General features: G+C 48.0%; 8 protein-coding genes across 8 annotated transcripts; 1 reads left to right on the top strand and 7 right to left on the bottom strand. All coding sequences in view use genetic code 12, as the record gives it.

Moving 5' to 3' along the window:
• Positions 1 to 635: 635 nt before the first annotated feature.
• Positions 636 to 1,118, bottom strand: LODBEIA_P58530 (uncharacterized protein; the record flags this gene model as incomplete). The annotated part of the gene is made up of 1 exon (XM_066976231.1): positions 636 to 1,118. One exon carries the CDS (start codon positions 1,116 to 1,118, stop codon positions 636 to 638), a length of 483 nt encoding a protein of 160 aa, XP_066832791.1.
• A 443-nt stretch (positions 1,119 to 1,561) lies between these two features.
• LODBEIA_P58520 (uncharacterized protein) lies at positions 1,562 to 3,509 on the bottom strand (the record flags this gene model as incomplete). The annotated part of the gene is made up of 2 exons (XM_066976230.1): positions 1,562 to 2,950; positions 3,477 to 3,509. The coding sequence occupies 2 exons, from the start codon at positions 3,507 to 3,509 to the stop codon at positions 1,562 to 1,564; spliced, it is 1,422 nt and encodes a 473-aa protein (XP_066832790.1).
• A 714-nt stretch (positions 3,510 to 4,223) lies between these two features.
• Positions 4,224 to 5,078, bottom strand: LODBEIA_P58510 (uncharacterized protein; the record flags this gene model as incomplete). The annotated part of the gene is made up of 1 exon (XM_066976229.1): positions 4,224 to 5,078. One exon carries the CDS (start codon positions 5,076 to 5,078, stop codon positions 4,224 to 4,226), a length of 855 nt encoding a protein of 284 aa, XP_066832789.1.
• A 300-nt stretch (positions 5,079 to 5,378) lies between these two features.
• LODBEIA_P58500 (uncharacterized protein) lies at positions 5,379 to 6,119 on the top strand (the record flags this gene model as incomplete). Its single annotated transcript, XM_066976228.1, has 1 exon — positions 5,379 to 6,119. One exon carries the CDS (start codon positions 5,379 to 5,381, stop codon positions 6,117 to 6,119), a length of 741 nt encoding a protein of 246 aa, XP_066832788.1.
• A 145-nt stretch (positions 6,120 to 6,264) lies between these two features.
• LODBEIA_P58490 (uncharacterized protein) lies at positions 6,265 to 8,103 on the bottom strand (the record flags this gene model as incomplete). Its single annotated transcript, XM_066976226.1, has 1 exon — positions 6,265 to 8,103. The coding sequence occupies one exon, from the start codon at positions 8,101 to 8,103 to the stop codon at positions 6,265 to 6,267; it is 1,839 nt and encodes a 612-aa protein (XP_066832787.1).
• A 1,355-nt stretch (positions 8,104 to 9,458) lies between these two features.
• On the bottom strand, positions 9,459 to 10,742 carry LODBEIA_P58480 (uncharacterized protein; the record flags this gene model as incomplete). The annotated part of the gene is made up of 1 exon (XM_066976225.1): positions 9,459 to 10,742. One exon carries the CDS (start codon positions 10,740 to 10,742, stop codon positions 9,459 to 9,461), a length of 1,284 nt encoding a protein of 427 aa, XP_066832786.1.
• An 833-nt stretch (positions 10,743 to 11,575) lies between these two features.
• LODBEIA_P58470 (uncharacterized protein) lies at positions 11,576 to 13,327 on the bottom strand (the record flags this gene model as incomplete). Its single annotated transcript, XM_066976224.1, has 1 exon — positions 11,576 to 13,327. The coding sequence occupies one exon, from the start codon at positions 13,325 to 13,327 to the stop codon at positions 11,576 to 11,578; it is 1,752 nt and encodes a 583-aa protein (XP_066832785.1).
• A 1,113-nt stretch (positions 13,328 to 14,440) lies between these two features.
• LODBEIA_P58460 (uncharacterized protein) lies at positions 14,441 to 16,228 on the bottom strand (the record flags this gene model as incomplete). Its single annotated transcript, XM_066976223.1, has 1 exon — positions 14,441 to 16,228. The coding sequence occupies one exon, from the start codon at positions 16,226 to 16,228 to the stop codon at positions 14,441 to 14,443; it is 1,788 nt and encodes a 595-aa protein (XP_066832784.1).
• Between the last annotated feature and the right edge of the window lie 3,318 nt (positions 16,229 to 19,546).

Below are 19,546 nucleotides of genomic sequence, written 5' to 3'. Positions count from 1 at the left end.
CGATGTAAAGTCCAGCAAAAAGGCTTGCAAAAACGTGCTTTTTTTGCTGAATCTATCAATATATAACTGAATCTCAAGGATATGGACAAGCGAAAGTGGTTCTAGTTGCTGGCTTCTCGTATAAACTGGCGTCGAGTGGCTGTTGTTGCAAGCGTGGTCTCCTTCGTGTGGGGGGTTTGTAGTTTGTCTTGAAGAAAAGGCAGCAGCTCGATTCGGATGAATCATAAACAGCAGGTCACGTGCACGCCACCCACACTCAACCAACCAACAGGCAAGACTGCTCATCCAAGAGCCCTTTTGCTGCTTGGGAAGAGCTCTTGGATCAGACTGTGGAGTCGTATCTGGGCTGCCCTTGGAAAGAGGACGACGAGCTTTGCGTTTCGAGGGGACTATTGGCTGTTTACTCACGCGTCTGGAGGGATCCTCTACGTTGAGCCTTTGTATATTACACGTCGAGTCCCCAAAGACGCGTGTTTGGGGCCCAAGGGCTCAAGAGACACATCTCCTTGCAGCTGCCAAGTCCCACCATGGTCCTAGGTTCAACGGCGGTCGAAGAGCGGAAAGTCGCAGAGGAAATGCTCAATACCCATCAATAACCATATAAAGTAAAACCAAAAGAACTATACGCCCACATATCACAAGGTGACCAATTTAGGATCTCTCGGAAGTCCCGTCTCGTCGATTCCATGCTGCCTGAACTGGCCTCTCGTGTATTCCAATCTCGCCTCGTCAAAGCTCACCCCGCGGCTTTTCATGATGCGCTTGATATCGGCTCGAGCCTCGGCGCTGAGCCCCTTGCGCGAGTCGCCCAGATCGATGTTGTGCAGCTCCAAGTCGAAGTTCAAGCTGCTCAAGCCGTCGGCCAAGTCGTCTTCAAACGTGGTGTCCGCGAGGAAATTCAGCTGTCTCATTCTTCTGTACGTTCTGTACCGGTCGTGAAACTCAGCGATCCTGTGTCTGTAGATGTAGATGACGATGCAAAGCGCGACGAGCACTAGGAGCGGGAGGTACCGGGGCCTGAGGTATGCCGTGGGCGGATTGGGGTCGGCTGGTGCTGAGTCTGGTGGGGTCACTCCTATCGGTGTTTCACCGTCTCTTGCCTCAAGAAAAGCGAGCATATCCGAGCAAACTTGTACTTATATAGGAGCTGGAACAAATTGAAGCCTCGAGGGTGGTGATACGTCTTATCTGGCTGCCCCCTTGCGCTTGTTTGCTCTTGTTGTCTCTGATTGACCTGTGTGGCGGGTTTAAATTAAAGGGGATTCTATTGTTGAAAAAAGGGAAAACACGCACCCTCATCACACTGGCACCCACCATTCAAGAACAACCAAGGTCAAACAAAGAAAGCCCTGAACAACGCGTTCACGCCAGGTGCCTTCAGACAGCTGCGCCCCCCTGGCAGTTCATGGATAGCCCCTTCTACCACCAAGCGATTGGCTGTGGCTACAGGTTTCTAATTACTAAATACCATGTTTTCTTTTCTGCTTATTCTTTGATCTTTTTTTATGTATGTACATATGTATGTTTTATGTTTGTTTCTATATATGTATATACCTGGCTCTCACGGCTTTCTAGCGTGGCTGATTTTCAAGTTTCTGCCACCATAGTTGTAATTGTTCAATTCCTTGATGCACTTGTCACTCAACTCAGGCAACTCGAACTGAACCACGGCATTGCCGCTGGGTCTGCCGTCGGCCTGGAACTGGATTTCCGCTTGAGTGACTCTGCCAACAGTCTCGAAAAGATCAAACAAGTCGTCGTTTTGGGTGGTGAATGGCAAGTTTTCAATGTAAACGGTGTCGCTGGTTTCTTCGTTGCCACCAGTGACACCCTCGGTGAATTCGGAGTTCTTTTGGCCGCCCATGGACGAGGAAGAGGCACCGCCCTCGGGTTGATGCAAAGTGCGTCCGTGTCGAGTGTCGATTCTTCTGCCTTCGAGCTCGTGGCCCTGGAACATCTCTACCGCGGCATCTGCTTCAGCTGGTGTTTCAAAGACAACAGTTCCAAAGCCTCGGGATCTTCCGTAGTCGTCTAATCTAACATCAGCTCTAACCACATTGCCGGCTTTTCTCATCAAGTCTTTCAAGGACTGCCAGTTGACGGAAAATGGCAAGTTGCCCACAAACACTTCCGTGCCTGGTGTGGATGGCGGTGGAGGCGGTCTATACTCGCCTCTTCCTCCTGCTCCTCCTCCATACCCGCCGCCGTAGTTACCTCCGTAGCCACCGCCGTATCCTCCGCCATACCCACCACTGCCGTAACCACTACCGCCGTAGCCACCGCCACCATAACCACCACTACCGTAGCCACCGCCACTACCATAGCCACCACTGCCGTAACCACGGTCTCTTCCACCACCACGACCACCACCACCACCACCAAACTCCTTCTTTTCCGGCGGAGGGTAATCCTGTCTCACGAAAATCTGCCTTCCGTGATACTCGTGACGGTCATACTTGCTGATGGCGTTGGTGACGTCTTCTTTGGTCTTGAACTCAACCGTGGCCATGCCTCGAGACCTGCCGGCTCTCGTGACAATATCGGCTCTGACTATTTGGAACTCGCTGCCAAATATAGCCTCGATATCTCTCGCCTGGGTGTCAAATGGGATATTACCGATAAAAATGGAATTGTCGTAGTTTCTATCCGATTTGGAACGGAAAGCACCCGAGCCATCACCACTGGCGCCAGTGGCGTTGGCGTTGGCGTTAGCGTTGGCGGCGGTGGTGTTGGCGCCACCTCTTGAACTGAAATCGCGTCCGCCGCCTCTGCCACCACGATTTCCATATCCGTCTCTTCCTCTGTATCCAGAAGATGATGAGCCAGAACTGTTGTAATCACGTCTACCGTAACCTTCTCTGCCACTAGACCCAGAGGCACCTGCAGAAGCACTACCTCCGCTAGCATCATCTCGAGCTGCTCTGTCCCTCACCGGAGAACGAGAACGGTCCTAAAAATCAAACAATGTTAGCAAAATCAAGACTCAAGCAAACTTCACCATATTAATAGCAGTTAAGCAGGGCAAATTTTTAAAAAAAATTTAGCAGAGCAGAAGCAAAAATGGAAATAAAAAATGAACGGAAAGTTAGCAAAGCAACAACACAGCAACAAAGAATGGCAGCCGAGTCTCATGTCTCATCACTCATCAGTCACCTTTCCCACCCCACCTTCCCCCTACTCCATTTTCCACGTCCATGCCGTGGGAAAGCAAAAATCAAAAAAAAAATTGGTAGCTGTCATCGTACATCAAACCAGCACCTCGAGCAGCTGATCCATAGCGTTCCTTCTTCGAATTCCACCATTGGCTTAACGAGCAACTAAGTTGAATTAGCAAAGCATCTTCAAAGCAACAGCGTAATCGGAAAAGAAGAATCTCCTTGTCTCTTTTTTTTTCGTTTTTCGTTTTTCGTTTTTCGTTTTTTGGGCCAACTTGTTACATGTCGTTTCCTTCACCTTACTTCCCAGCTGGCACATACTCTTGAGTAATCATCGATATCCATGGACTCCATCTTTTTTGGGTTCCACTGCTGAGGACTGCCGTCTTCCGTTGAATGATGTGGTTGGGAATCTTGTTGATGTGGAGGTTGACGATGCCAGTTGTCCGATGCAACAACCTCCTCGCGCGCTACAGCTTCCTGGTTGGGGTAAATTGCACGACCAACTGGAGATTCCATCGCAGTTGAAGACAGGTGCTTTACATGGTATAATCAGTGGTTGTCGAGGTCTTGAAGTCGCTGTAGAGGTGGTAAATGGTAAGAGGTAAGAGCGGGGTCAGCCTTCTACTATTGCAGAGTCTGGTGAAGTTGTAGCTAAAAAAAAGTTGTGGTGCGATCGATCTTGATTTCAGCCACCGGCTTTGAAGTGTTATACAGCTGATGGGTGGACCCACAGTTACAGCCTTTCCTGGTTGTCTCGTGGGGTGGAGGGGGGGACACAAGCTAGGCGGGAAGTGGCGACACGAGCAAACTAACCAGCAAGTTTTACTCGTGCGTCCGCTCTTCAGGTCACTTCACGTGTGTTGTTCTTTTTTGGAGGGGTTTGGCAATTGGAAACGGGCTCCAATCTGGGGAGCTGTCTCCAAAGCAGCCATCTCGTTGAGACCTATTATTTGACTCCTCAACAGAAGAAATGTCGACGTTGGTGAAGCTTTCCTTTTTTTTTTTTTTTCCCCAAATTTCTAGCAAATCCAGGTCTGACTTCTTGCACATGGCTTTGGCCATTGCTTACTTCTGAGGGAGAGGAAGCACTAATCTCCGCTTCACTTCCGTCTCTTTATTCACTTCCTCCTCGCCATCAAACTTCAACCTCACGATCCCATCCTTTTTAGTCCCAACAACAATGGCAGCGTAGTACGTGGTGGTCTCGGGGTACTGTGCCAACACTTTAGTGCCGTAGGCGTAATTGGGCAACTCTTTCGCGTCATCCCCAGGCGGAATCAACAAAATCTCCTTATAGGTCGCTCTAAACGTCGGATGGATGTTGTTGTTCTCGTCAGGCTCCGGATCCTGGAGCTCAAACTTGATGCCATCGCCGAGGATTTTCATCACTTGGCACTGGATCCATTCGTTTGTGCGCCCACGGAGCTTGAATGCTACTTCGGACCCGACAAATATCGGCTCGCTGGGGTTATATTTCGACTGCCAAAATGACCGGCCCACCTTCTTGATCTTCTTGCCCTTGCCTCCCGCCTTGTTGGCCTTCTTGACTCCGCCCGCAGCCTTGTTGGTGGCCAGCCGCTTATTGGGGCTGCTAACGGACGACGACGAGATTTCATGCTCGAGGGCCTCGGCTTTCTTCTTTTCCTTTTCCTTGCGCTGTTCTTCAGCTTGTAAATGCTCGATTAATCTAGTCAAGTTCTCACACGACGTGGTGATGAGACGCTTGGCCGTGGCCACGTTGGCTTTATGGTCGACTATGTCCGTTTGAAGCTGGTTCAATTCTGAGGTGGCGAGTGCCTGAAGTGACTCGGGCGTGTGGTGGGAGTAGATGGAGTCGAATGTTGTCGATTCGTTGGCCGTGGCAATGTCCTGGAGCGACGTGATTACAATGTCCCAATTCCCTTCAACTTCGGAGCCCATCTTTTGATATACCGTCGCCTGGGGGGATGTATAATCTGATCCGAGTTACTTGAACCTGCTCAACGTGGAAGCAGAAGGGGACAGTCGGAAAGGAAGTGGTAAGTCACAGTGATTTGTTTCCAGGTTGACTTTATCGCCGTGATTCGAGAAATATAATTTACCTTTGGAATTATCGTACTCTGTTTAGGAACTATCACGAACTTACCAACGTACCAAGGTACCAACGCAGGCAGCTACGATTAGAGATAACTTACCAAGGCTCCCCCCTCCCCCGCTCAGGATCAAGAGAAATGCGACGGAATGGGCATTTCTGAACTTTTCCTCATCGCTTCAGGCGCCATCCAGCTATCTACACTCTTGCTTCAATTCCGATACAACAACTTCAGAAAATCCATAGCTGGTCTATCATACGATTACATCACTTTGCAATGTCTTGCACTAGTTGCATCGACATCTTCCACAATCCTATATGCTTCACTGCGCGTGTCGTCCCTTTACACCGCGAGGTTCAACGTGCCGACGCCCCCCATAAGTTACCCCACGCTATTCATCGAGTTGGTGCAACTCGTGCCCTGCGCTTTGTTATTGACGCAACAACTATGGACTTTGCGGGCGACGAAGCAGTTCTATCAAGGCTGCAGTAGACACATGGCTGGTTTCATCCTATTCACTTGCATTCCGTTCTTTTATTTCGCCAAATGTTGCTTCATGGGCCAGGCCAAGATCAACTTGTTGGATGTGATCGACTCGATTTGGCTTTTGGGTAAAAGTTGGGGCGCGGTGTGCTTGGTGCCTCAAGTGGCCAACAACTGGTTTGCTGAGTCTACGCTTGGTCTTTTCCCGCATTGGATGGTTTTCGCTGTGGCGACTGTGGGGTTGGAGACTTTGGCGCGATGGAGTCAAGGTAGTTGGACGGAGATAAGCGTCAACTCGCCTAGCTGGCCCACGATTGTCTTGCGTGGATCTACTATTGGAGCTATAGCATTGCAGGGTAGGGCCTATGGAGATCCAGATGAGCCAGTGCATTACAAATCGGTATGATTGAGAGAATAACCAAAAGCTGAAGCTGAAGTCGAGTCACTCACGTCAAGTCCAAATGTGATGCGTAAGCTTTTATAAATTGTCTATAACAAGTACAAGTCTAGTCTATCGTGGACTATATATTTATATATATATATATTTATTTTCACATCTTGCCACCAAGAAGCTTCACAGCTAAGTGCACCGCGTAACTAATCTTCCTATCCTCGTCAATTGCATATTTGGGAGGCGGCGTTGGTGGAGTGCCTTGCACATTTCCATTCTTGCCAACGACATCCTCAACCACAACGGAATCAGCAGCAGCAGCAGCTGCTGCTGCTGCCGCAGTCCCCAGCTCCCTCAACTTTGGTTGGAAATCCAGCAATTTCAACTCCAGCGCATGTTGCATCAAATGCAGGATTTCGCGCTTCATGGCACTTTTCAACTCGGCGTCTCGCGTGATTATAATGGCGTTGCTTTCCAAATCGCTCAGGTAGGCCCGTTTGGTATAGTTGGAGCTTCCAACCACGGTGATGCTCGGCTCGTCTTCCTCGGGTACCGTGATCCAAAGTCCCTTGGCGTGGTAGGTCCATCCGCCGGGCTTGTTGACTTCGCCATTTTGCCACTCGTACACGGTGATTGAGTGCTGTTTGCTCCGGCGCTTCACTTCTTCCAAGAACCGCTTTGCAAACAAAAGATATGCCTCTGGCAAGTAATATGAGACACCGGGGGACTTGTAAAAGGAGTTGGCCTTGGGGGAAGCAGTGATGACTGACCCCGAGGCTGATCCCGAGATTAACCGGTCCTGGATCTGAGCAAGCATGTTAAAGTACCCCGCGGTGAACCACCATTTGATCTTGGGCGAGTCCAAATACGCCAACAACCGCAATATGGCTGGCTTTTCAGTGCTGGCATCTTCATTGTCGGGGAAAAGGGGCGTAAACTGTGAAACCGGGTAGACGATGGTGTCGAAATCCGACGCCACCGACGGCGTAGTGTATTCATCGAACGATTTGAGTTGGTGCTGTTTGATTAGGGGAGCAAGGAGGTAGGAAGTGTCGCTGATGAACCTGTGCTGGTTGATGTGGGGCTCGCACGTGGGGTTGGTGACGGGCCAAACGAGTTTGAAGCCTTGCTTGAGTTTTGTTGTATGTTGGATTTGGTACGATATACTGGCAATGGCATGGTGAATCTTGGAATAATACTCGGTGAGGTCTTTATGTTTGAACAAGTAGTATCTATCCTGTCTATTTGTAAAGTAGTCTTGACTGAGATTGGCCCCCAGTAGGATAATCTCGTCGTCAAACCCGTAAAGCTTCATATGCTGCAAGCCCCAGCCTTCGTTGATTCTCTTTGGGGTTAGCGACTTGGTCAAGCCCGACAAGTGCGGCGTATGGTACATGCGAATGTCGACTCTGCGTTTCCCGTATTTCGCCTCCAAAGTGACCAAAAGCGACGCCGAGCACGGGTTGTTGGGGGCTTCTCGTGTGCCTCGTAGGCAATCGGTCAAGATCGACACCTCGAGTTCCGGGTTCTTGGAAAGTGCATCGTCGATGCACTGAACGAGTTCTTTCTGTCCTTTACCAACGTACAAACTGGACAAGAAAACCCTCCTTCTAGCTTGCGATATCTTGTCTTTTAACGTCTGGTAAAAAACTTTGGGATCCTGGATGATTTCCACCTCGCCTTTCTTGAGGAGGAAACGCGGCGCTATGGCATCTAGCTGCTGGAAAATGGTCACTAGTCTCGGGTTAAACTCGCCCGACTGCAGCTCGCTGATGTGAGGGTTATTCGTGGCAAACTGTCTCGCCTGCTGCTGACCATGACTTGAACCAAAGAAGTAGTTGTAGACTGACGAGATCATGGGTATACCTGAAGAAGCTTGCTTTGCTTTGAAATAGTGACTGCTCGAAGTGCTGTTGTTTCTTCTCCTGATTCTGTGAATGAATGACGATGTAGACGATACCAATAAATATTTCTTATTGGCACTTCTTAGTATGAACATCAAGAAATCAAGTGGGAAATTGGATATGCAATCGGTAATATATATATATATATCTATATATATATTATTGTAGATATATATACAGATGTAGTATAAGTAAAAATTGGAAGGAATGAAATAAAGAAAGAAAAAATTGTTATGAGGAGATATTTTTAAGATAGCACTAGATAGGACAAGGCAGAGAGATAGCGAATTACCATTCCTTATCTCTTGCGGGACTCAAACTTGAACGAGGTAGTAGTTGTAGTAGCTGTTGTTGTTGTAGTTGTAGTTGTAGTAATAACAACAACAATAAGAATTTTCAAAAATTATCAACAACTTCCATCGAAGGGCAGAACCGTTCCCCATCGCTCCGCGGAGCGGAAATATAATTCACCCGATTAGGAACACACCACCACTACCACCACTGCCGGTAACAGCAACAGCTACAACTACAACTGCAACTACAGTAGCTTCTTCAGCCTTGAGGCTGAAACCCTAAGCCCTGGCCCTTGTCCTTGCTCTTGCTCACCCTTTCGTGCAAGGGTCAGCGCTGAGTGGCTAGAACTTGCGGAAAAAGCCACCATCTCTACTCGAAACACGGCGGTTGTGGTTATCACAGGGAAGATCAAAACCAGTGGCAACTGGTTGAGCTGTAGAGTACAGCGAGCTTCAAGATCGAGACTAATCCTGCGCTCGCCCTCTCTCTCTATGTCTCCCAAGTGAACTGCTTACGTGTATCGTCAAGGCGTCACGTTGAGTGCAAATAGGCCGAATTGCCTAATCTCATCTCTTTCACGGCTGTTAGAGTCGCGTGACCGGAAACACCCACATGTCGAGTTGGCAATGTGGCTCCCGGCCCTTGCAACTAGCAGCGAATGTGATTGGACGAGAGCGGGAAACGAGTGGGGCCCCATCTCAATTCTTTTTCCTTATTTTCTTTCTTGTTTGCCTTTTTTTTTTTTGGCCCTTGCTTGTTGGCTTGTTGGAGCAAATTGCAGATGTTTCTCCTTGTTTCTTGGGCCAAGCTGACTTGCTGACTTGCTGACCTGTGTGGAGTGACAGGGTGGGAAGATTGTGTCCTCGTAGAGCAGATACTTCCGTGTTAGGAAACGGTTTCGCAACTCTCCTTTCCCCCCACTCGCTAGGAAAGAAAATTGGAGTCACGGCAGAATGTTGACGAGTTTGATGCCTCAAGAAGGCTGTGTGGCGGTTCCAGCCATTCTCCAAGGTCTTAAAACAGCTCTGGCTGAGAGACATTGTTTACACGGACCTGCAAAATCGGGCCATCTCGTTCGTGGGTACATATTTACAAGAATTCATTAAAAAGTAAAAGAATAACCCCCTCCCTTATGTAAAAAGCACCAAGGCCCCTTTTACCTAGATTTACCACCAGCAGCCTTGACAATTAGGACGTCGCCCTCTTCAACCACGTAACTCTTGCCCTGTCTATATTGCTTCCCCTTGCTCTTCAACTTGGCCTCGTCAAACTCCTGCAACGTCTCCAAATCGTCCCATTTGTAAACGATGGCGTTGATGAATGTCTTTTGGAGGTCGGAATGGATGATCCCGGCAGCCTCGGGAGCGGTGCTGCCCTGGCGCACCGTCCATTGCCGTGCTTCGAGGGGACCGCACGTGAAGAATGAAATCAAGTTGAGCACTTTGCGCATCTGGTCCACAACCTGAGGGATGACTGATTCCCGCGGGTACGCGGCTTGATGCTCTTCAAGCTCAACCCCTTCGAGCTCGTTCAACTTGCGCTCGTGTTGCGCGCTAAAGAGCATGAGTTTATCCTGGGGGCAGTTTTCAGTTATCCAAGCTTGAACTTGCGCAAGGAAGGCGTTGTCTTGCCGCACGTAGTCTTGCTCGTTGACGTTGAGCAAGTAAAGGGTGGGCTTTGCCGTTAGCAAGTTGAGCCCATTGATGAAATCAGCTTCCTCTGCTGACCATTCTCCATTGACCACTTTTTGGCCCTCGTAGAGCAAATCGCTCAATTTGTCCAACGTCTTCAATTGCTCCTCGCCAACCTGTTTCTGGCCGGGCTTTCTCATGTGTTTCTTTGTCTTTTCAACTTCACTTTCAATAATTTCCAAGTCCTTGAGTATCAACTCATCAGTCACAATGACTAAATCACGCACCGGGTCAACTTTATTGTCTTCAATGTGGATAATATCATCATCAACGAATCCACGCACAATTTGCAAAATCCCGTCTACTTGTCTTATATCGCCCAAGAACTTGTTCCCTAGCCCGGCACCGGAGCTCGAGTTACGCGTCAAGCCGGCAATGTCCCATATGGTGAGATTTGTCGGTATCGTTTTGGCCAGGGTGTAGATTTTCTGGTAGTGCAAGAGTTTATCCAGGGGCACTAGCACGAGTGATTTTTCAGGCTCGATGGTGGCATAAGGGTAGTTTGCTGGATTGCCTAGCTTTGACCGGGTGAGGGCTTGGAAAAACGTGGATTTGCCCACGTTTGCTAGTCCTACTAGCCCCGTGGACAAGTTGTTGGATGGACGTCCTAGGATTGTTCTGGTGGTGGCGGTGCCATGGGTGGAGCTTACTGGTTGCTTGGCGGCAAGTGCATGGGTGGTAGTTGTGAACGATCTGCGTAGTTGAGTTGAGAATGCCCGGAGCGTCCTTGTTAGCTGAGGTATCGTCATTGGCAGCTTTTGGAGGTTTTGAATGCTGCAAAACTTTCGTGAAAAAAAAACCCCATTGGCTCGAAGCGCAATTTTTGGCATCGCCAGTTACACATACTGCTACTGCTGTTGTTGAGGAGGTCACGTGCCATCGGCTTAGCTAGAATACAACAGCACGTCCAGTGATATTCCAAGAGAGTCATGTGTAACCCACATATTCAACAAGGTGCCAAATAGTAATGTATAAGTTGGGGTTGAGGGGGGGGTGGTTATGGTGCTCGCTCACAAACTTGAAGTGACTGGCTGGACAACACCATCATATTCATCTCGCGTTCCCTTCCTTTTCAGGAGTTAATCCTCACTGGAAGTTGGTCAGTTCAAATTACACCCGTTCCGTCGGACTTTATGCATGGCGTGTTTAGAGAGGTGGAGTCATTAGCAAGACCAATTTGCAGTAGAAATACAGTAATGTGTAAAGTCAAGCCTATCTCTCGGCAGTAGGGTGCATACTCAAACCCAACTCCTTTTCGGTTGCAAAGTACAAATTCGAGCCCTCTTGGTGGCTGCAAATTTACAAAAGTCGCAAGGCACAAAAAACCACTTCCACTACACCAGTTTTTGCCACGATTCCATAATAAAGTCAACTGAGTTGATGAGAAAATCGTGTATTGCACTGGTCTTGGTGGTTGGTTCCAAAGGTTTTCACCATTTTCATCTTAATGATGTTGCAGACAGAGCGAGAAACTCCCTATATAGGGTTTACACTCTAATGAAAAGTTATGCAAGTCTAATGATTGTATTTCTGTCTCTGCCTTTTTCTAAATAAAAGAATCAAGTATTTAAAACCCCCATAATCACGTCTTTAATGCATACTTTGAACGTTGTCTAATGCGTCCTCCGTATTTGTAAAACAAGAAAGGCACGGGGATCATCAATACTCCAAGACAACCGACCAAAGTGGAGGCCCACTTGATGGTCAAATTGGTAAACATTTGGGTGGCAAACAAGGGAAACGCAGCACCGAACCCCGATCTAAGAAACGTATTACCGGCCAATGCAGAAGCAGCAACGAAAACATAACAATCGATGATGTAATTCAAGGTGGGCAAGAAAATTGCCATCAACCCGTTACCAATGAAGAAAGCGCCAATGGTAGGAACTATCCAATGCACGTGCTCTGCATAGTCACCCGTCCAGCCCATCCAAAAGATCCCGATAACAAACGTGAACGCGCCAACCATAATGGGCGGCAAACGGTCTTCGGGCACCGGTTGACGTCCTTTTGTATCTTGAAGCCTGTGCACGTGCACTTCGTACAACAGAATCATGACACCGCCCGAGAACACTCCCAACAACATCGAGATGTAGGGCAACTCTGCAACACCTTGTCTCCAATGGTATCTCCTGAGAAAAATCATGGGCACTGCAGTAAGGAACATATAAAGCATACCGTAGATGAACGCGTTATAGATACTGACCAAGAAAATGATGGGCTCGGTGAATAACAACTTGATCGGTCTTGCCACGTTGTTAACGGCAATCTCCTTCAAGTCCAATGAGACTTCCTCGTGCGGCGCAAATATCCCCCAGTTACCGGTTCTTCTTCTGAGCAATTCCGCCTTGCGCACGAGAATCACGGGGTGGTGAGTCTCTTGCAAGACAAACGTATTGAGTAGAAACGCAATGACACCAATGTATGCTGAGAAATACGAAGTATACCTCCACCCTAAAGCACTATTCTTCACCGTGAATCCACCAAGGATCGGTGCCAACATGGGCCCACCAAACAAGACACTGGCGAAAATTGCAATTGCCGTACCACGCGCGCGAGCATTGAACATGTCCACCATTGACGCGGGAGCAACAACCAAGGGGGCACTGCCAACAAACCCGGCAAAGAAACGACATATCATAATCGTCTGGATATCCTTACCTGTGGCAGCACCAAACATAAAGCAAACATAACCCAAGGTTGAAATTACCAACACGATTTTTCTGCCAAACAACTCCGACATTGGTCCATAGATGACGGGCCCCGCAGCAAATCCAAACACCACAAGAGATGTACCCAAGGCCGCGACCGTAGTACCAATGTGGAACTTCTCCATAATCGCCTGGTTGGACGCCGAGAACATGGCCGACCCTACTGAACAACTCAACGCCGAGACACCTACACAGACACAGTAAAGGACTTTTTTCCATATCCACCAATTGTGCGGATGGTTGGGGTCGTTCTCCTCGTACTCCACACAGTAAGGGTCCCTATCGGGCAACATGGGCGGGAACTCTTTGCCGCCACCCATCGAAGGCATGGGATCGGTGGACGATTGTGCTCTTGTAAGCAACGACTGGGTGTTTGTTATACGCCTCGACAACTCTCGTGACAATTGAGAACCGGTGGCAACTCTCGACAGCTGAGAATTGGCTTCGACGCCAACCGGCTCGTAGTCGGCTATTTCGGGTTCTTCAAAATTACCGTCGGCGTCTGTAAGTGGGAATGCTTTGGGTTCTCCCAAGGTAGACGAGTACGACTCCGTCAGGTCTGCCGCATTGCGGGCCTTGCGTGGACTCTCAACCAAAGCTTCTGGATCATCCGATGGTGGCATTTTTCCTGGTGGTGCTTTTTCCCTTGGAAGTCCAAAAAAAAGGACCCAAAAATTGATTCAAACGCTCAACCAGGATAATTCATCACGTACTTAAACAGTTTTAACCAAGAGACACCCCAACAAGTTTTATTCTGTATATAGTGCTTTTGATCATTGCTTAGCATTAGACTTCAAAGCTTGCTCTGCTTTAATCAATATGTGTTTGATGCCCTGGTGGAAATAAACCGTATCACATGCTATTAGGTAAGCAGCTCAGGTTCAGCGTGCCCCTTGGACTTCTTGTCCTTGTTGAAGATGTCCTCTTGTTATTGTCTTTGCAATTGTCAGCTAAATAGCGTACTTGCAATAAAAAAACTACTACAGAAAAGGGTTGTTTGTTGGAACGGATGGGATTGTCCTGGCGGGAATGGCTGGATCACATCATCAATTTATTTTTTTTAATTTTATTTCCGTCTTTCAACAACCGATGATGTTTTGGTATACACCACGCACACACACACCCACTATCCACCCCATGTGTTCATCAATGCTGCTTGTCCTCACTCAAGCTGGTTTCCGTCCCATCATCGGTATCAAGGAAGGTTTATCTGTTCAAGTCAACGTCTATTTTAATTTTTTTTTCTTTTTTTTTTTTTTTTATACCATCTCTATTAACAAAACAAAAACCCTTTAAACCAATTTTTCTATCAAAGCGTTGCTCAGACGAGGTCCCATGTTTTCTTGATCCCAACTGGAGAACCGAGCAATCAATGTTATATGTTTAATCGAATAGAATTGTGTAAACCATGCAAACCAAAAAAAAAAAAAATATTAGGAATAGGATGCACCATATCCTAATACTATCACCAACCATTTCCAACCCAGGCTCCCTGCGAGAGGCCACCTGCGAGAGGCCCCTTGTGAGCAGCTCCCTGCGAGAGGCCACCTGCGAGAGGCCCCTTGTGAGCAGCTCCCTGCGAGAGTCCCCTTGTGAGCAGCTCCCTGCGAGAGTCGCATCGAGCCCGCATCGAGCCCCGATCCCTACCATGGTAGGTTTCTCAGTCCTCGTACGGCTGGCTCCTCTCCAAACGGTTTTTTCTCTTTTTGGTTCTTTCTTTCTTGGTGACATCATCATCAGTGCAACGCGTATTTTGATTTTCTTCTGATGGCAGCACCATACCGGTAAAACAAAAAGGGCAACGGTATCATCAAGAGAGCCAAACATCCCACCAACGTCGAAGCCCATTTGATGGTCAAGTTGACAAACATTTGCCTTGCAAAAAGTGGGAATGCTGCAGCCACACTCGATCTGACAAAGGTGTTGGCAGCCAATGCGGTTGCAGCAATGAACAAATAACAGTCAATGACATAGTTCATCGTGGGCAAGAAAATCGCCATTAATCCGTTTCCAATGAAAAAAGCACCAATGGTGGGAACTATCCAATGCACGTGCTCTGCGTAGTCACCCGTCCAGCCCATCCAAAAGATCCCGATAACAAACGTGAATCCCCCCACCATCACCGGTGGCAACCTGTCTTCCGGGGTGACTTTACGTCCACCGCTCATTTGCCTCTTTTGCACGTGCAATTCGTACAACACAATCATGCCACCGCCCGAGAACACTCCCAACAACATCGAGATGTAGGGCAACTCTGCAACACCTTGTCTCCAGTGGTACCTGGTTTGGAAAATCAACGGTACCGCTGTGAGGAACATATAAAGCATACCGTAGATGAACGCGTTGTAGATGCTGATCAAGAAAATGATGGGCTCGGTGAACAACAACTTGATCGGTCTAGCAAGCCTGCTCTCAACAATCTCCTTCAAGTCCAATGACACTTCTTCATGAGGAGCAAATATCCCCCAGTTGCCGGTGTGTCTTCTTAAAAACTCGGCTTTCTTAGCCAAGAGCAAAGGGTGGTGCGTTTCTTCAAGTAAAAAGGTGTTGCAAAATAAGGCCAAGCAGCCTACAATGGCTGAAAAGTACGAACACCATCGCCATCCCAAACTGCTGTTTTTAGCGGTGAAGCCTCCCAAGACGGGGGCAATCACGGGACCTCCGAACAACATGCATACAAAGATGGCGATGGCAACCCCGCGCCATTGAGCGCGGAACAAGTCAACCATGACTGCCGGGGCCACCACATATGGGGCACTTCCAATGAACCCAGCAAAGAAACGACAAATCATCACCGTTTGGATGTCCTTTGCCGTGGAGACACCAAACGAGAAACTAACGTAGCCTAAACACGATAACACCATGATGAATTTTCTGCCCAAGATTTCACACATCGGTCCATGTATCACGGGGCCCGCAGCAAATCCAAACACGTATAGCGAGGTCCCCAAGGCAGCCACCGTCCAACCCACGTGGAATTCCTCCATTATCTGCTCGTTTCCGTTACTGAACATGGCCGAGCCGAGCGACACCGACAATGCGCTGAATGCAACGCAGATGGAAAACATAACCTTCTTCCACATGGGGTAGTTGTGCGGATGGTATGGGTCGTCGACACCGGCAAACGACACCGTGTAGGGGGTCCTGTCGGGTAGCGAGGGGGGCAATTCACGGCCTTCGCCTATAAGGTGCATGGTACTGTTCGGAGGCACCTGAACAGTTCTGAACGAACCACCGCTGTTTGTGATTCTCCGGGAGATTTCTCGCGATAAATGAGGATCTGATTCGGCATTGATCATATCAGGATAGTAGTTGAGTAGTATGTCCCCGTCATTATCGTAGTTGTCGTTGTTGTTGTTGTTTTCACCTGTTGGGTGGTACTGCTGTGGCGCTTGCTCCAAGTCCGTGTCCAACTTCCCATTGGCTTCATCCGAACCCTCAAAGGTTTCCTTAGTTAACAAGTTTCTCGAATGCGAGCTGCTTTGCGAATCGCTCAACTGTTCTCCTTGAATGTGGTGAGACATGTCTGTGCCTAGTTTAGGTTCAAAGAAGGATCAGTTCTAACTTCTAAGCTACAATCATTTTTTTGACATCCAGAGGGGGGGGGGGGGAGAGGAGGAAATTGTGGGCATTCTTATGTGAAAGTTGCAAATTTTTCAAATTTTGCAGGTTGCAAATTGATTGAGTTCGGCCGTGCAATACCGAAAACAAAGATTATTAATTACCTAGGTCAAGATGAAAAACAAAAAAAACAACGGAGATAGAGAGACGCGAGGGATAAGACACGACAAGACGGAGCTAAACACGGTATACAAGGCACAGGTTTGTTCGGGGACTAGACGGACTATGCAAAAATAAAACAATAATTCTGTTCGTTGGCGTTATACCCGTTTTCCATCACCTATCCACCTCCCCAGCCGTCTGGTGTCAATTTTTTTAGTTTGCACCCTTTGCAAGTTTTAGATGAAAAAGAAGGGATCTGGAACTAAACCTGTCTCGAGCTGGCTAAAGGGGAGAGGGGAGGATGGAGAGTTTGTTGTTGCGATCTGAAGATAAGGAGCCTGCCACTCAACGCCATAACTTCCAGGGAGACTGGGATAGAATAGACATGGAGAGAAAGAACTAGGGTGTGATGAGCTGGCTCCCTGATGCATTCGATTTATCCCCGAGATCCGTTATATTTTCATCCTTTTTTTTTATTAGTGTTTTTTTTTAAAAATAAACTTTGACGTTGGTCAAATGTTTCACTGCTGACAAAATGGAACAAGTTATGAGGGGATGACGGCCGGGAGATGACGAGAGGGCACGGGAAGCCAGGAATGAGCAAGAAGGAAGGGGCTTTGCACTGATTTGCAAGAGCAGAAGAGCAGAAGAGGAAGAACAAGAAGGAAGGTGAAAATTTCTTTACTTGGATGCGGCGCTTTTCCTTTTAGCCGTTTTGGGCTAAAATGGACGCTTGGTTTTGTGACGCTCGGCACCGAGTTATTGCCAATTCTCAACGCTGGCCGTTGATCCGCCACGAAGAGGCTGCTGGCAATACGGGTGCCAATGAGGGCAAAGTCCAAGTACTGGCAAGCTGGGTTGAAACGCGTTTCTCTTGTGATTCGGTGAGGCTGGATAATGCACCCCTCCCCCCCTTTTTCCCTCCAATCTCCCTTCCTTTACCTGCATTTTTTTCTTCAGGATCCATGGGAAAGGGGTTATGTGATGTTGGTGTGGCTTTATTGCTCAGCGAAGTAAGCGATCCGTAAGCTCTGGATCACCTTGGACAAATAGAGAGGGGAGGCTGAGGGGAGGGGCCGTTGAATAGACCTGCTTAGTGTGAGGTACCTATCGAATCTCCCTTCAATCGGTAGGACTCAGCGGGTGTTCAATCCTTGATATTTCACCTTCAGGGCCGGTTAGATATCGACAAACCCTCACCGACAAGAGCTATGTGGCTCCAGAAAGTGGTTGTGTGTTTTCGTGGTCCAATTCCACCGAGCTATCCCCGAGAAAAAAAAAGAGCTACGGAATCAAGGATACTGTATTTCCGAAACACGTGGAATTTCAAGGGATGTTCCATGCGTCCCGTGACGCGCTTCTTTACAAGCTTGATCGGCCAGCTCTTTATAAAGCCATCGACCTTCGCTTCTATGGCCTCCATGCGGAGATGGCTACCTTCTTGACCAGATTAGGGGTCACGGTCATCAATGGCGTGCCAGGGGGGTCCTGCTTGCTTTGAACTAATTTTGGGTAAATCTCGAGCAATTGAGGATCCCAGAGACCAAAGACTATGTGTTAAGCTATTGTGTGTTTCGGCAAAGGAAGCCTTTATCTTTTGCATCAATGGCACTTGCATTTGTCAACTGGGGAGAGTTTCAACAAAGCTGCCTTTATTATGTCGAAGCCAACTGCAGTCAAAGCTTGTGCTGCTTGCGAGAGAATTGTCATGGGCTCTCAAAAGTATCCGCCAGCAAGCCGGGACTAACAGTTCGTTCCTTCCCGAAATGTGTAATTCCCCACGCTCAACTTGCTTAGATTGACAGGCAAGACCACACTGCTCACCAACGAGTCTCTGATTTCTGAATAATTCTAATAAGTCTTTCAAGTCGTAGGTTCGACTTGAACGATTTGACGACCTACAAGTCTCAACATTTGAGAAGGTGGCAATGCTTGCCTTTGATCTTACCCTGATTGCAGCACCAAGCTGAGCTCTACAGTACATGAATGGATGAGATCAATCAGCAGCAGAGCGAAAGTACCAATTTAAAAGTTGTAGCTCATTTGCTTGCCAATTTTCTTTTACATGGTTTTGCTCACAAACAGGGGCAACTAAAGCAGAAAATACTGAAACTAGCAAGAAACAATCAACATGGAAAAAGAAAATTGCCGTCAAAAACCGTGGTCCACGAAAACGAACGCTCCATCCATCGGCACCAGCGGCACCAGCTCAACGGAAACAAAAAAAAATGGCTCCAGTAAAAGCTACACCTCCAATATAACCGTGGGTGGATTTGTCTTCAGAATTGGTATCTACCACCTGTTTGCAGCAATTTTCTTTCTTTTTTCGATCAAACCTACCCGGCACAACAACTTCTCGAATCCAGAACAAGATCGAAACTTACCCGGCTCAACGAAATGGGGAGCTACACGTCAAGGAGCCTGTAGAGACGACACATCCGTATTGTGTCACTATATAAAACATCCCCAATTGCTCAAACTTCGTGTCCTATGAGCCTTTTCGTCGACTGGCAAGGCCTCCTGTAGACTCCCGTGGCAGAGTGACGTGGAGCGGGCATAGTCCCTCACGCATGCCAGAGGCAGACCTCCTTGAAAAAGATTGATGGATATTCCAATAGATTGACTGGCAATGGCTAGTGGTTATTCGAGCTGACTGAACTCCACGAGATTGTTTTCCCGACTAAATAAAAAAAAAAAAAGAGATACGAATCTTTAAGGCACATCGATTCTTGGGATTTTAAATTTGTTTTCAAATTGTCGTGAGGGAAACCACAGCTGTGTCAAGAGCACCCCAATTGAGACTTCTCGTGAAGAAAGGGAGATTGTTTCTCTGAGTATATACCCTGCTGTGACAATTTTTTTCAGTAAAAGAGCCCTTTTTGACTCGCGATCGCTTATCTTTTGTTTGAGCAGGGTCTGTATAATATCCAGGCACCGGGCCAATGAGCATGGCGCATAAGTGGGTTTTCATTTTTTTTGGTGGAATGCCGTGTCTGTTGAAAGTTTGCTCTCGATGCGTGTTGACGATCAGAGGACCTACTCCAGCTTTTTTTGTTTTTTATTTTTTCAACTGCCCTTGCGGGCTCTGCAGCTGTGCAGCTCGGCAAGGCAGGCACTGG

Source organism: Lodderomyces beijingensis (genome assembly GCF_963989305.1).
Source record: "Lodderomyces beijingensis strain CBS 14171 genome assembly, chromosome: 8".
Classification (NCBI taxonomy): Eukaryota; Fungi; Ascomycota; class Pichiomycetes; order Serinales; family Debaryomycetaceae; genus Lodderomyces; species Lodderomyces beijingensis.
This window is presented reverse-complemented; position numbering and strand designations above follow the sequence as displayed.